Source organism: Merops nubicus, unplaced genomic scaffold (genome assembly GCF_000691845.1).
Source record: "Merops nubicus isolate BGI_N331 unplaced genomic scaffold, ASM69184v1 scaffold8722, whole genome shotgun sequence".
Taxonomy (NCBI): domain Eukaryota; kingdom Metazoa; phylum Chordata; class Aves; order Coraciiformes; family Meropidae; genus Merops; species Merops nubicus.
In genome coordinates, this window is record NW_008592817.1 from 1,778 (window position 1) to 18,908 (window position 17,131).

General features: G+C 44.2%; 1 protein-coding gene across 1 annotated transcript; it reads left to right on the top strand.

The window, feature by feature from the left end:
- Positions 1-8,931: 8,931 nt before the first annotated feature.
- On the top strand, positions 8,932-16,650 carry LOC103768125 (IQ and AAA domain-containing protein 1-like; the record flags this gene model as incomplete). The annotated part of the gene is made up of 4 exons (XM_008935259.1): positions 8,932-9,256; positions 13,257-13,370; positions 15,694-15,882; positions 16,579-16,650. Coding segments are annotated over 4 exons (700 nt in total), but the record flags the coding sequence as incomplete, so codon positions are not given.
- Between the last annotated feature and the right edge of the window lie 481 nt (positions 16,651-17,131).

Genomic DNA, 17,131 nt, shown 5'->3' on the forward strand with positions numbered 1-17,131 from the left:
TTAACTCAGTTTAATTTTAATAACGACAGGGCTTTTCAGCATTTCCTGTAGCATTACCAGCAAAGCCATACAAACACTGCAGACATCCCCACACCACATGGCAAAAAACTACACAGTTCCCTTTCCAAATGAGCTGGTGGGGCTGGTAACGGACTCCAATCAGGAATGGATGCTGGTTGGCTCACTTCACTATAGAAGCTCTGTAGCTGTGCACAGCACTTATAGCTGGGCTAATCCAGTCCTCCACAAACACAGGTCTGGACAGACGCCAGCTCAGCGACCTCTGCATCTATACATCTTGAGCTAAGCATTGGGCTGAGAACTTTTGTTCACCATGTTCCACACCTCAGCCTGTACCAAGTTTCGTGGACAGTCTGTGCTTTTCTTTATTCCCCCAGCCACTGGATTCAGGTTATCACCTGAGAAACAGAGTCACAGAATGGTTTGGGTTGGAAAGGACCTTAAAGATTCCAAGGGTTCCAATCTCCCTGCCATGGGCAGGGATACCTCCCACTAGACCAGGTTTCTAAAAGTCCCGTCCAACCTTGTCTTGAACATCTCCACTGTTGGAGCATCCACAACTACCCCGGGAAACAATCCATCTCAGCATTCCTTTTAAAAAACCGAGAAATATTTGAATCAAAAAATGCATCCAAACCATCAGGGAAATAAAAAGGACTAAATTCTTACCTATGTATACATGGCCTTAAAGGTTTAATTCCATCATTTTTAAGTGGTTGGGGCTGACAGTGCTGGCAAATCCATAAAAAAAAAAAAATTTACCTTAATGTTTACTGTTCACAGCCTCAGCACAGAGCTGAGCTGCAGTCAGTGCTGGTGGTTACGAAATGGGGCTGGGTTTCCTTTTGTCCTAGGCTATCTTGTTTTGGGTGGTGCAGCTGAGTTGGTTCTCAAGTAAGTTACCAGGCTACTGTTATGTGGTTGTACACAGTGAGGTAATCCTGGCTGTATGTCAGAAATCATGGTAAATTAAAAGTATTTTAAAAGCCACGTGACAAACGTCTTGTAAGAGGCTGCCTTACCTGAAGGCAGTGAAGGAAAGAGCTAGTAATGCGCAGGGTTTATGAGGAAGAACTTTGGTACCTTGGGCAAAAATATTTTAAAGGATATCAACCTCTTTGGGTGGGAATAGGGACAGCTGCCTGTGGTGCCACGTCACATGGAGGACAGACTCCGTCTGCAAAGAAGCAGGCACATGAGTAAGGCACGGCTGAGGCTTTCCTATCCATTTCTCAATACCATGCAGCCAAACCCTGTGTACCGTACAGAAATGCTACACAGCACATAAGGGGTTTTCTGAGCTTGAGGTAAACAGCTGCATTTTAGACATCTGGAAGCACAGCTGCTCCTGCCGGAGAGGAGCCGCACGCGTCTGGCGCGGCCGGCTGGACGTGCTGGATGTACCAAGAGTGCAGCAGGGCAGCCGTCTCGCAGGCTCTGCTGCACCAGTTACGTGGCTGGAGTTTCAGCATTGCCAGCCCATTTGTGGGGCGTGTTCACCATCCCCAAGGCCCTGTGATTTTAACAGGATTGCTGTCTGAATCTCACAGAAGCGTGTTTTTCTGCTGCTTTCGTAAGCTTTGTATCTGGATGGAGAGAGGACACTCGGAAAGCACTTGGCTAGATTCTCTTAGGGTCAGTAAGCTCCAGCAGCCAGCTGAAAGAAGTCAGCGTGTCCAGAGAGGTGTGACATTTTCTAAGGACAGGACAGGGGTAGTGCTCACCCTGCAGCACACCCGGTACCGTACATTCTCTGTAGGGCTGGGTAAGTGTGGGCGTATCGCACTTCCTAAAGTGCTCAAACCCCAGCATTTGCATACAGGTGTACATTCTGCTTCAGACACCGAACAGGAGATGTACAGAGATGGTTTTGCATTTATGTTTTCCTGCTGCTGTGTTTCTTCCTCTTTCACCGTTTACTTGACTTGTAGGATCTTGACCTACAGTTATTATATAGTTAAATTTCTTAACTTGCCCTAACAGCCCTAGTCCAGACATGCTCAGAACTGAGTCGTGGTACTGCTACTATTTGTACCAGTTTTTAAATCAGCTACAAGGAATTTGCCACTGCCAAGAAGGAGCTTTAAGCAATCAGAAAGCTTTAAAATTGAATCTCATGTCACAAATAGAACTTTAATTCAGTGGCTAAATATTGATGTAAGACAAGATCTTTACCACCTCCCCTCCTACTTCTGACAGAAACCACCAAAGGAGAGTTATGCATTTTATATTGCACCCCCAAAGCTCGATTAAAGAAAATGAAGGTCGCAAAGCCAAAATATAAGAAAATGTCATCTTTTAATCCCCTCTTCTCTCCCCTCTTCATGTGGCTGCATTATGATGCAGTTTCTTATGTTGTGGTCACATCCTATTTTCTTCCCAGGGGCCCCAGCCTCATTCAGCATTTGGGCTGTTGCTGAATATTTTCTTTTATCCCCTCATTCAGCGCATGGCCCCAGGCCATATTCCTCAAATTCCATCCAAACACCACAATTATTAGCTTCCTCCTGGGCATTCCTACCATGTGTGCTCTCATACATCTCCCAGGCAATTCACGAATTCATCTTTGCCCCTCTTTCTGCCCCTGGTGAGCATCAGTGTGTCATCCTGCTCATGTGAAAGCAGGAAAACTGAGCCAGAATCAAACGATCACAACTAAGGCTCAAAGCTGCAGCTCCCTCCCTGTGCCTACCTTCATCCTTAATGAGCAGGTAGTGAAAGATCTTGTGGATTACTGGTATGTTGTCTTCTCTGGGAAAAAGCATTGTCAGGGGAAACATCCCAGCAGCACTTGTGCTAGAAAACAGTGAAAGAAGAGGCTGTTTTTTAAAAACTGAGTAGACTATGTTAACTTCAAGCTTAAAGCCCCCTGATCCTAGCAGAGGCCAAGCAGCACCCAGGCACAGCATTTGCCCTTTATACATGGCAGAGTAGACAGCTAGACAGGTGATTGCTCTTTCCTTTACTAAGGGAAGGAGAAACAGAACAGAATAGATGCACGTAGTCTGGTTAATGCTGAAATAAACTTCATTAACACACCTGGTAAAAGGTGCTCCTAGAGGTAAAAGGTGCTCCTATAGGCAAACGCTGCTCCTAGCTTGGGTGGCTAATGTCTTGTCAGCTCTGGCCAGTTTGTGGCTATGTGTCTGTCAGTAAAGAGCTCACTGCCCCAGTGCTACGCACTAACTGGGTGTAAGCTGCCAAAGCTTCCTTTCTCCAGCCCTTCATGCTCCTCTAGCCAAGAGGAATACTTCTTGCAAAGGACAGGAGGCTGCTGTTTTTAGCACTTGAAAGGGCAGCCTCTGGTCCAGGCAGGAGCTGCAGCCTGACAGACAAGGGTGTCCCTTGGAGCCTGCTACAACAAAGTGCAGCCTAGAATCATGTCTCCCCCACCTAAATTGCTTCACAATGTTCTCCTGTAAGAGAACAGCCATTTTTACAATCAGCCTTGCAAGTTTGGCTGGAGCAGGTGCTTGAGACCTGCTTAAGGGAAATGCTACCTTGCCTTCCCTGCAGTTTCCCACTACATTGATGCCACAAAAATATTTTACCTCCTATTCACTTTCCATCACAGCACCCAAGACTGAAACTGGGGATGGCAGAAGCATAGAGCTGTTCACATTAACAATGCTAGCAGACTGTGTCTTCCTTCCTCTGTCACAACCAAAGCCTGTTGAGGTTTAGCCTGTATTTTCCCCAAATGCTCCAAACTCTTTAAAACATCATGGCTAAAGAAAGCATGCTTGAAAGAAGTCATCTGGCAGAGTTACACTCACCACCAGCTAAAAAGTTTGTCATAACTGTAATATTAATATTATTTTGGGAGCAAGGTGGGCCTGCCGAGCTCAGAACTGTGAGGATGCAATGCAGGCTAAAGGCTTTTAAAGCAGGACTTGGTTCAGAATCTTTCTGTTAACTCGCTTGTGTCCTAAGGCCACACTGATATCTGTTTCTATCTGCAAAAAAAGTTTAATCTAGAAAAAGACAAAAGAAAAAAAGAGATGGCTACTCCTATAATATATTTAGCCCAGGAATCACCATGCAATACCTGAGCAGGTTGTAGTGGGAGAACAGGTCACTGCTGACATGAATAAGCCAGCAGTCATCAAGTCTGGAGATTTTTAGAAAGAAAGAGGAAAAACAAGAAAAGCAGCAGCATTTGTGCAAGCCCCTTTTCCTTTTGGGGCCTCACTTTCCCCTCCCAACCTTTGTCTCTTGTTTCTTTATTTTCCAGAGGCTGCAGGGCAGGGTTTCCCTCCCCCGTGTTTGCCCAGGGCTTAGCACAATGGCTGACCCCTCAAGCCCCCTGTTTCTGGAGGAGACCCCGAGGACCCGCCCCTGCACGCACTCCTTGTCGCTAGACGCATACCTCAGCCTCCCCCGCCTGCCCTGCATGGTGGGGAACACATGTAGGGCTCCTTGTGCCCACTGCCACCCAGCCCCACACCCCCTTGTGCTCACAAGCCCTGCCAGAGCCCACCTCTTGAGAAAGAAGAAATGCGGGTAGTTTGCAGGGACAGCATAGACGCCTCAGAAATGGCTTAAAGCACACAGGACTGAGCGCTCATTTAACCAAACTGGAGTTTCTGTAGTAGGTGAAGAGAGCTAGGCCAAGTCAGAGTTAAATATTTTCCCTTCTGTCTCTTTGCATCTGCCCATCCACCAGAAAAAAACAGCAGGGCCCATGCAGCACTACACTCTGCATTTGGCATGTGAAAGTGTGAGATATTTCTGTCCTCAGAGGACAGCCCAGAAAAAAAAAACCCAGGCATCAAAGAAGCCTACATTAAGCCCATATACAAGTCCAGAGACAGCTTGGAGCACAAACTGTGCCATGTCCTGGAATAACGGAAATAGCTTTCCCTTTGGCAGCTAAGTGAAAACACCCAAGACACTTTGAGGGGAAAAAAAATAAGTAAAAAACCACACACAAAGGTAACCCCACTGATGCCAGATTCCGCGACTGGACCAAGAGTGGTCCGAGGGCCAGTTTGCATGCTCAGCACAAATTCTTCCAAGCAGGGCATGCTTAAGTCTCAACACAAGTAAGCAGGCTGACCTCAGCTGTACTCAAAACCAACACATTTTTCCAACTATATGAAGAGATGGGTCTAGAAAACAGGCAGAGCCAGAGAGCCCTGGAATATTAAAATGAGGCAATGCATACTTTGGCAGGATTTTTAACATCTCTGTAAGTAGAGCAGAATGCTGTATTTCTGAGCTTCACTGTAAATAAGCAGATCAGGCTCCAATTTGGGCCATAACAGTGAGATTCAAACTCCAAGTGTTGCTATGGCAGAAGAGACTTCTGAAGCTCTTGTGTTAGACTCTGTTTCTGCTTTTTGGGAGTGAAGAGAAAGGGACATGGACGAGGAGATAAAGCCTCAACCTTCCCTCCAAGCTGTAAACTGCCAGAAAACACTCTGGGGGCTCTGGAGTTAAGTCACTTTATGCAGTTTTTTTCCTCATCCCATTACAGCATTGCTTATTTTCCCCATACCACTCCTATTTTGTAGTTGCTATGACAATTTGCAGCATTATTTACACTGTTACACACGTGCAGAAATCAAGAGACTTCTTACTTCTTCCTTTTCCAAGATTTAACAATCTTATGCCTTAAATAGGAAAATAATGCTCAGTTATGCTAATTACCTGCACTAAGTAAGCTAGTTAGATGCTCTAATCCAATGTAATTCTGATGCAACATCATCCTCAGGCACGGCCACAGCTCCCAGACTGCCTATTATGGAACAGGAACAAGCCTACAAGACCAACCAGTAACAATAAGCACAAAGCTGGTGCTCTCACGGCTGCATTGTACTCACCCTTCAGCACGTGGAAGCAATTTTGAGGGAGTTTACAACTTACTGCAAAGGGAGACTGAGCAAACAGGCAAAAGTTCAAATAAGAAGATATAAATAAGGAGTCAGCCCTGTCCTTTGCTTTTAACACATAGCCTTGACGACATGTCTTACTCCTCCTGACTACCCTTCAACATGTTTGCTTCCAAAGCTCTTCAGGATTGTAGCAGCTCTGCCAAGTCCCCCAGAAAGGCCTATAAACACCAAGCACATCTGATCCTTCAAAGTAGTCCAGAGAGACTCCCATTTGGACACTAGTAAAAGCTGAATTATTTTCATCCTGTTTTGGGTAGGAGAAACAAATGGCTGTGCATGTGTCGTCTACTTTTTAATCTGGGTGAACCAAAGAAGCACTCAAATCACATTACTGCTTGCACTGTCCAGTTACCAGGTATCTGCTGTCCCCCATCACATGCCAAACAAACTGAAGCACTAGGACCAGGTGCTCCCAAGGTGTCAGTCACGGATCAGTGACAGGTACACAGGAGCTATCAGCTTATCACAGCTGGGAATTTAGCAGTTCCACATCAATCTTTTTCTTCATTTCTTCATTTTCCAGTGGGCCTGTCCCTTCTTTTCCCCTCATGTACACAGAGCATTGCTGCTGCAAGAGCTACAAACACAACGTAACATCCATAGTCTTAACATCTAACCCACAGCAATGTGCCTGTAATCATCTTAGTGCTTATCTGAGAAACTAATGCTTTATGGAAGCAATTATATTGCCTTGTGTTAACATTCTCTGAAGGGCTAGAGAGCTCCATCTCCCTCCTCCCTCAAAAAGGCATTCAAAATATAAAAAGCAACTGGATATTAGCTGGCTCAGCAGGAGGAACCACTTGACATTCTTCTGTCAGAGGAGGCAGAAAGGGAGATTGTTGCCAATTGGAGCAGACAATCCCAGGGTGGCTTCTCATTGTGACACTACCTGTTGTCTCCATGCAGTGACCTGCATTCAGAACACTCTAGCCCCTACAACACCCGCTGCTCATAAATCAGTTGTGGGGACAACCTACAGGCTTCCCTCAAAGATTTATAACCTGGCCACTATCAAATGGGCTGTGAGTAGGCACAGCTAAGCAAGTACAATACCGTGTTGTTTCCTTCTGTGCTGGGAAATCCCACAGAACCTCACACCACCATACGTTCTTCCATGTCCCAACTTCAGAGGAAGCACACAAAACTCCCCTTGACCCAGCAAAGCTGGTGGGCCCAAGCTAATGCCCATCTTCTCCACTCTGGTTTTATTTTGTTTCTCTCCTGCACCTGGGTGAATTGCTGCAATGGAGTGAGTCAGGTGCTGTAATGGAATGTAAATGAAATAGGAAAAAATGAAAGGGAAAAACTTTGGGCGGGCTGCAGAGATATTAGGAAAAGCAAGACCAGCTGCATCCTGCAGAAACTCGTCAGCTGGAAAGTATAATACACACTTTAAAAAATTAACAGTGCAAATTCAATAGCAGGGTTCAAATTGTTGGGTGTTTTTGCTGACTGCTGCAGGGAATCCCAGCAGCCCCTCAGCATCCTGGACGTGCAGCTCACACCCCATGCTCGGGGCACCTGTGGGCTGGAGTTTGTCCTGTCCACCCCACTGGTCCCTCTTGCAGCACAAGCCTCAGGTCATTCTGTTCTCTTGAAACTAGGAATGATAAGATCAGCTGACAGAGCTCCAACTTATGCATTTATTGTCAAACACGAGCAACATTAACAGCCGCCCAGCTTTCTTGTCAGGATTAATAAACAAGCACTCCCTCAGCACTGCTCAGGCCAGCAAAAGGTCTGCTCTGAAAGCTCATCTAATGGAGGAGGGGCATTTTACCATCTTCATCCTTCTTAGAGAGGCTCTAGGAACAGCAAACAATAGTTCAGTTAAGCACAGAGACTGATCTAGAGTACACCATCAAGGCAAGTGGCTTTTATTTCTAGGTAGAAGAAACAAAAGTCTGCCCCATCTGTTACCTTAGCCCAGTTTTCCCATCCTCCTACAAATCTGACAAGGTGAATCAAATCTTTTTCTGCTAACATAACTGAGGTTGAGCCCAGAAGAAATTTCTTAGCTCTACTAGTAGAAAAGCATTTTCAAAGATGTGAGATTTTTGGACACCTGTCACTCCCAAGCAAATCTCCACCTGGCAGAGATGTACAAAGTACAGCAAAACCTAAAAGGGTCTTTAACTACTATAGATGTTAGCATGTTTCAGTGACAAACCTGCTGTCTGAGGTCTTTGAATAAAAGCTCCATTGCCCAGAGTCCATTTCTTGCTCCTTTAGGATGATTTCTCACAATATTCTGCACTGATCTGCTTTTATGATGAAAAGCCACTGACAGCCAGTCCCTGTGCAACATCAGAACTACCAAAACTACCAAGTAAACAGCGTTATCACTTCTGGCAACAAAGCTGGCCTTAGGTGACATCTTCCATGTCACATAATCCTCTAGCTACTGAACCAGATGTTCAGCAATTGCTTAGAGTGCAACAGGTGCTGCCATAGAAATAAATGGAAATATTCTCCTCACCTCGCCTTTAGAATAGTGCCCACAGCTATGCTCTGGCATTGGCACCAGTACAGCCCTTACCCTACAGTTAGCTCCGAGCAACTGCTTTGGAGGCAGAAAAGCAACACACGCTTTAGAAACATCAGTTAGTCCTTGTCCCAAACATGTGGAGGTCTCCTCCCATCATAAGAGCCTTTGGGGGAGACACCTTTTCTGTTAACCCTTCATCTCGGCATAACTGAATGAGACTCATGACTCTGTCAGAGCTGCAGCTTCACGCAGATGTTAAAAGATGAAGTAGAAAGGTCTTTAACTTTTAAGCTTTCATTAATAAAACAGCATTTTAAGGTAGCTATACTGAAAAGAATCAAAAAGACAAAGTTTTGCTAATCATTTTTAGAATACCCTGTAGTTAAAATCTCTTTATACACATAATGGCTCATGTTTCCTGGCTTGCTTTCTTGAGAAACGCATACACAGAGAGCCCTGGCATCATCGTGTGCTGACTCTCCCTTTCACGTCACGTTAACATAGTCTCCTCTTTTCAATTAGCACTTACAATGAGATGTGGGCAGATGCCCAGAAAGACCTTGACATCCAGCTCCAGAGAGAAAGAGAAGAGTTCCTCCAGCCAGAGATGGACCGCGTGAAGGCATTCAGGAAGTTAGCCACTTCCTACATCAGATACATACAGATCTCCCGTCAGCTGGAGGTGGCCCACGACCAGCTCCTTCACCAGCAGAAGCGGGCAGCAATTCGGCAAGTGCTGGATGCCGTGATTGGCCGGATCCTGGAGATTAAGAAAGAGATGGTGAACCTGGAGAATTCAGAGTTTCATTACATTGATGACATCCTGCGACAGCTAGAGCTTAGCCCGGTGGGTCTACCTCTTGTGTACAAATTCACAGAAACCTTGCCTAGCCTTAAGGACGGTCTCTGAAATCGGTGAAGTTTCACCAGATGATGTAGCTTCCTGCAGGTTAACTAGGGTACTGGGTGATTATGGCATTTTTATTAAAGATCAGAGTATATTTGATATTGGGGCAAGATTCTAAAAGCTGATCTGGCTTGATTGATCTGTTGCGTTTCTGCTTCGCCATAACAGCACAGGCTTTGTGGAGCCTTCACTTGTACATGTCCTAACATGAAGTTACATTCAGTTAGACAGCTCCACGATTAAAGTCAGCAGCTTGACTCTGCCTGATTTTAATATAGGATTAGATAGAAGATGTGCAACTGGTGACCAAGGTATAGTCTGCTTCACAGTGTGAATCACCCTGGCCCCAGGCTTCTTCCAGAGGTTACAGGTAATGCTAAAAGTTGCATAGTCTGTTTTACTAATTTGTAGTACAGTGAACTACTACAATGAGAAATCTGAGACAAGCCTCGTATTGTAAAGGAGGCAGGAGCTGGGAGTGTGTGTGACATCCAGGGTTCAAGACAGCCTGATGAATCAGAGCCCCCTAAGCCGGATAAACAGGACAATGAGACAAAGACTCGAAGCTGTGCTCTAAAGACAGTATGAAAAATGAGCTGCAAAGAGGTGGTTTCTTCTCTCGCAGACAGCCCCACCTATTGTCAAAATCAGGTACTACTTGAAAGAAAATAAGTTGAAGCTGAAATGATTTCTTTTTTTCAGAAGCCCAGTTATAAAAATTGCCTAACAGCATTGTAGCATTATTTTGAGATCTGCAAACACGTTTCTGTTTCCAGTTACATGTGTATTTCACTCTGCACGTTTAGGATAGCAGTCACCATGAATTTTCACCAGCTCTTTACCTTCTGTTTTAAACTCTGAGAAGGCATATTAGAGAATATAAACACCTCTTTGGGGAAATGAGCCTTCAAATCATATTTGGAAATCACTAAGCACTGCTCTTTTCATGACTTATCAGTAAAACCACCTGCAGCAAAAAGTTGGCCAGTCTCTAAAGTCACACTTGACATCCATAAAAAGCAAAAGTTTAAATTCCTGCACCACACCCTAATTTAAAGAAGACATGCCACACCTACCTACTTTGGGAGCGGGGGGGGGGGGGAAGACCAGAGAGATTTCAGGCTTTTTCAAAGAAAACATTGTTTTACATAGTAGAAAGAAATACAGATAAAATAGTCACATATTATACAAAAATACTGGAGTCAGTTTGGGGCCCCTCACTCCAAGAAGGACATTAAGGGGCTAGAGCGTGGCCAGAGAAGGGCAATGAAGCTGGGGACGGGACTAGAGACCACTAGAGCGTGGCCAGAGAAGGGCAATGAAGCTGGGGAAGGGTCTAGAGCCCAAGTGTGGGGAGGAGCAGCTGAGGGAGCTGGGGGTGCTGAGCCTGGAGCAAAGGAGGCTCAGGGGAGACCTTCTGGCTCTGCACAGCTCCTGACAGGAGCCTGGAGCCAGGGGGGGGTCGGGCTCTGCTCCCAAGGAAAAAGCAAAAGGACAAGAGGAAATGGCCTCAAGTGGTGCCACAGGAGGTATAGGTTAGACCTATGGGAGCAATTTCTTCCCTGCAAGTGTTGTCCAGGCCTGTCCCAGGCTGCCCAGGGCAGTGGTGGAGTCCCCATTCCCAAAGGGACTGAAAAGCCATGGAGATGTGGTGCTGAGGGCCATAACTTAGTGAGGACCTGGCCATGATGGGTTAATGGTTGGAATTGATGATAAAGGTCTCTCCCAACCAAAACAACTCTATGATTCTAACTACTGGCCAATATTTAACAAATAACTTCTATTACTTAAATAATCTTCCCAAAAAGGATATCTCTAGTCCTTCCTTTCACTGTATTATCATGGGCTACAATCCAGCAGAACTGTAGGCAGAGAACACAACATTGTAGTCTTTCTATCTGACGCAATGGTGGTACGTACTTTTGGTATGTCACTGGGGCCAAGCTTCGTCTTTCTTTAGTTCTGTGCCATGTGTTTTTGTACAGTTGCCTTCCAACACTCAGTCACTCAATTTCCTGGTGTAATGGTAAAGGTATTTGGAGACAAATCCCATGTGCAGAGAGGAGTGGCTAAAAACCTGCCAATTTGATTTGCAAATAAACATCACAAGCCTAACTTTACAATGTTGGGCCCCAAAAATATTATGAGGAGAAGCAGGCTCCCTACTCCCCACCCCTTCCAGCCCCAGTATTACAGCTTTGCTCTCATCTTCACAGTTAGTAAAAGTTATGGTCAAGAATCAGTTGTCGTTGAAGGCCAGGTTAGACATCAGAGATGCTCATCACCCCTACACTGACTGACTCAGTGCTATCTGACAGCATGAAGGCCCTCTCATCCTATGCAAGAGTGTCCGACAAACCACTTGATTCCTTATGCCTAAAGACAGACAGATTTTTAATCCAGCCTAGAGTTCTTTATACTGTTAAAGTACAACATATAGTCATTTTCGTCAACAACTGAGGATGGTGGAAGTTGCAAACAGAGGGCTTAAGAAGCCAAATATTTAGAAACTGTAGCAGATCAGACATCTGCATTGATAAAATCAACAGAGATGAACACAGTCATACTTGGAAACTTCCTTAAACTGCCATAATAGGGATATCCTGGTCTGCACAGGGTGTAACCACAGGAATTAGCAATCACAGAATGGTAGGATGAAATCTTCAAGTTGGCAGCTGACAAAGGCTGTTTTCATTGGCCACACTTCCCTGCAAATTCTTGCTCTAGGAATTGAAAGGCCTCACAGCTCACAAGCAGTACATTTACCATACGCCTGCATCAAGGCAGGAGTGGTGCTTGTTCTTTACAGCCAACCCTTTCCTTCTCTATCTATCCATACCAAAGCTGGCACCGAGGCTGCAAAGGATCAGGTCAAAAATCTCCCTGAGCAGGCCAAAGCCCACCAGTTTCCACAGCAGACAGAACAGAGAGCAATGACAGCGTCAGGTCTTGTGCCTGTCTTAGGCTCATTGAGCAAAAGGAGCAAGTGTCCTGGGGATAAATGATTGTTTAATTTGACTGCACAGCCCCTCATGAGTAGCACTGCAGGATAACTACTGGCCCTCTTCCCCCATCCCTCCTCCTAGCCTTTGCTCAATGAGATGTTCCAGACATTCCTGAAACAGTGTATAGAGAACATGGCTCCAGTATGAACCAGACCTATGAAGACACATTCCCTCTCCCAAAGAAATATACTTGCCAATAGTTATTCTTGAAGAATTCCAGTTTTCAGTACAAAGAACAGGTTATGTCACTCTGTGGCATCTTAACTTTTGGCGAGTTTTTGTCTGCCTCACTTTGTCTTCTTTCATTTGTCAACAAGAGTGGAATCCTACAGGAGAAGAATCAGTAGAAATATGAATCAGTTATATCTTTTTAATTATGGGAATGAGTGAAGACAGCCATTTCTAATCATGCCAGATTGAGAAGTGACAGATATCACAGACTGTCGTAGTACCCAAGCCACAGTCACAGACTGTGAAATACCTGTAGACAAACAAAACTATGCTTTGGTTCCTTAAATGGTTAAAAAATTGCAGGAAAATTGATCTATTTTTCATGTTGATTTAAAAAAAAAAAAAAAAAAAAGGTGGAGTAATCATACAACCAGAGGTATTCAGCTCAGTGGAAATAATGTTTAAATTTCTGGCAACCCTGCCAAATATTTTAACAGTTTGATAATATAATTGAGCCATTATAAAATGAAAGATTTCTGGGCTGCCATGGTTCAGAAACTGAGTTGATTTATTTGTTTTTGTTGAATTAAGCCTTAAGTAATTGCAAAGTAACAGCTCAGCAGCTGTTACAGAGGTCAGATTCTCCAACACTCTAAAATATTTAACAATCTCTGTCCAATTTAATTGCCTTGTAAATGTATTCAATAAATAATGTGATTTTGATGCAGTTCTAAAAAGCATCTCTTGCCTCTTTCTTCCTTTAGGAACACTTAGAAATACCTATCCCAAGGTATTTCATTAAAGAAAGGCTGGAAGTCCTGCAACAGAGGGAGAAACTCCTTGATGCGATTTTGCTTGATGCTGGATTGCAGACACAGGTAAGCATACCACATACCTACCTAATAACATGCTTAACTTGTTTAGTTTATAGCCACACATCTGAACACATGAGCCACTGAAGGGAAAAGTATTTTTATAGAGGTTAGAAAGTAAAAGTCTGTTTACAGATAAGGCACAAAGAGAAAGTAATGTTACTGTCTAACATCCAGCCACAACTTGAGTCTGGTTGAGACTCAACTGAATCGGCTCTGCTTTAGGCGTGTAAGTGTCAGAGAAAGGGCAGCACCTTGGCCAAGCTTAGCAGGCACTTTGTTTGTCCAGCTAACTCTCATCACGTAATTAGTCCTACTGAAATCAAGTTTGGCTTAAGTTGTACTAAACCAGGACTTCTAACTGGCACCAGCAAAACTCAGCGTTCAGGTCAGCACAACTGTTACTGTTCAGTTGTTTATGGCCTCCGAACAATGACTGCAGTCTCCTCTGTACAGCTATACAGCTGCAGCTGCTAGGAGGAGTAGAAAATCGAGTTTTGGCAGAGCAAAAGTCATTACAGAGAAGTCCATGCATGCTCTAGTGAAGACTGTTCTGGTTTTGATATACTTTTGACCTTTTAGAAATGGTGCATTGCCTACAAGCAGCCATTGCTAACCCCTTGAAATAACAACTGTGCATACATGTCTAGATGCCTCAGATGTTACATAGATGTTACAGCCATAAGAGACAGTTCCCATCAGACCACTTAGTCAAACTGTGTGTTGATCCCACAAAGCAGCCAAGGGGAGGTTTCCAGGGAAAGAAACCACCAGTCAGACAGAGGCAGTCTGCAGACACAGGGCACAGGCTTTTTCTCTGCTAGATTACTTCAGTGGGCAGGTACAGTCCTCTTGGCCTCCACAGTAAATCTCTGGGTACATTCTCTGCACTTCCAGTAGTCTCATATTGGTCTGTGGAAAGCCTGTTTCAGCACACTACATCTTAAAACCATTTTGTTGCCCACAGTTCTGCTCTCACCCCCTTTCAGCGTGGCATCCATAACAGAGGAGATTATCTGGTGTGCAGCCAGCTCACCTGAGAGCTCCAGGCTCTGGCACGGTCCAGATTTCCCTTGCCAAGATGCCACAAGAGAGGCAGAGGATTCAATAAACATGAATAAAATAATCTCACGCACTATAAATCCAGTGCCCTGTGCTACATTTACAGTTCAGTTACTGCTGGGATTGCTAGAGGGTTGTTAGCCCTTCTGCATGTGCTGTAACAAGCCATGTACACTCAGGAAATCCTATCTGTTGTGTAACAAGCCACTGTATTCTTCAGTGACCGTGGCAGGGCTGTTACAAGCAGTTTAATACATACCAAAAAGAGTGGAGTTCAGAAGAGGCTGCTTTGCAGATCATTTGACCTTCCATGAAGTTCTGTTATGGAGAGCCCTGCTGAAAGTGTAGAGTAGTGAGCTCCACACAATATATATAGAAGAATTCAATGGGAACTGTCTCCAACAGAGGGATTAATGTCAAGAAAGGACAATAATTCAGCTTTTCCCTGGGGAGTGTGAGGGGTTAACAGCTCCAGGAGTGAGAATAGGGAGCTCCTCTCCCCAGCTTTACTGTTCTGATATATTTCTCCCACACCTCTGCACTTCGGCTGGACTGGCTCAGAAGAGCTTGTCCTTCCATTCAGCAAGAGAGCCGAGGTCCCAGCAGCACATCCAGAAAACCATCCCTTCAGAAAAGTAAAAGGAAAATGCTCCATAGCCCAAGAAAAATCTCTTTTTATTAGGACAAAGCACTGTGATTCTGTCTTATTCAAGCAAGTTCAAGCAAGATACATAAGCCACACAGAGCTGTTCTTGCTTCAGAAAAAAAACATCTCAGAAAAATCACATCTCTCAAAATATCAAGCTTCCAAGATACTGCAAGATAGCACTGAGACAGAAGTCTCTTCTGTTTATGACAGGGATTATTTTGTCTTAGGAAAAAAAAAAAAAAAAAAAACCACAAATGTACTTCCTGCAAAAACTTTTCCACTGAGGTAACTGCCATTGAGCAGGACAAGGGCAACAGGCACCAGCTGGAACCCAAGAGGTTCCACTGGAACAGGAGGAAAAAATTCTTTGGTGTGAGGGTGCAGAGCCTGGAGCAGCTGCCCAGAGAGGCTGTGGAGTCTCCTGCTCTGGAGAGATCCCAAACCCTCCTGGCTGTGACCCTGGGTGACCTGCTGTGGGTGAGCTGCTGGAGCAGGGGGTTGGATGGGATGATCTCCAGAGGTCCCTTCCAAACAATGCCATTCTGTGTGATTCTGTAGGAAATTAACAAAACACTAATATTTTGCTTTGCCCATTTCTTTTTGGCTGTGACGCTGAAGGAACCTGTCCAGGCCATGACATTTGAAGAAGCCACTAAATTGATCCAGATTGCTGAACGGGCTCGCCAAGGCCGTTGTGAAGCAGCATTCATGAAGCAACTTAACTTTGAAGACAAGAGAGACAGAGAAATTAAGCATCAGGTTGAGACAGGTCTAAGTCCAGATGCTGCTGCCACTTGCATTCAAAAGGTGAAACCTCTGATGTAATAACAGTTCTGGCAGAACCAAATGACAGTGCTTTGTTTAGAAGAACAGCAGTAGACAGCAACACAGCTCATAGGGTGGGGAGCATTGTGATATGATAGGTTTCAGGGTGTCTACCAAGGGGAAATACATCATTTAAACCCCTTTAAAAAATGAGACAGGACCCTAGATGTGAAATCAATGGAAAGAGTCCTGCACCGTCAGTGCTAGATGACTTTATCACTTATATGTTCTTTTTCCATTCTGATTTTTATGAGCTCATTTGTTCTTTCTGGCATCCCCTTGGAATTCAGTGCATCTCAGAATTCCTGCCGTCTATGGGGAAAGAGATGAAAAGGTGACAAGGGGAGATCACTGCTAAATTCCAGAAAAAAAGACCTTACACATGAATAATTCAGACAATTGAACCTGAGAAATGGAGCTCAGTCTAAATCATAAGTCTAAATACTTTACAAAACCCTGATGTTATTGTGTTTAGAAACTAAATAGACCAGTGTGGGGATAACAAACCTCAGAATTTGTTTTTTTAAAAAAATATCAGATGGCAACCTGTTAAAGAGTAATAGTTTCAATTCTATATTGTGCCTTTCCTTCCTCTATTTGTTTTTTCCTGTGTCTGCCACAGTAAAGGAAGCTGTAACAAGGCCCATTTATCTCATTAGAGCTTTGTTTACAATTCAGGTTTGGCGTGGATATATCCAGCGCAAAAACACAGAGAAAATGAGAGAAGAGGAAATGATATTTCTGGGGATGGTAAGTAGTGCTGCCTAGAGAATATAAAATGCCACAGTCTGTTTGTTCTTCAGATTTTGTAATTTAGCAGAAGATGAGAAATTAATTTCTAAGATTCCTCCTATTTTAAAAGGAGTCTCTAAGGAATACAAAACTCAACTGGAATGATAGATGGCACAGAAATAGGACAATTTGTCTTACTCTGCATGCTTTTGTGCTATGTATGCACATAGACGTGGAAACAGGCAGTGCAGAATTTGCCCCAGGTTCTAGGGAATTTGACCCAGGCATGACAGAGCAAGGAAATTGTATTAATCAGTTTTTAATTCATAATTCGAAGACACTTGTGCTGCCTTATTCCTAGAGTAAAATTAAAACAGAAAAGCTGCCTTCTCCCACCTCTTTGCAAGACATCACATATGTATGTGAAGAGTAGGGAAAAGGGAATTAGAACTGCCATATTAATACATTGATATTGAGAATCATAGAATCCTTTAGGTTG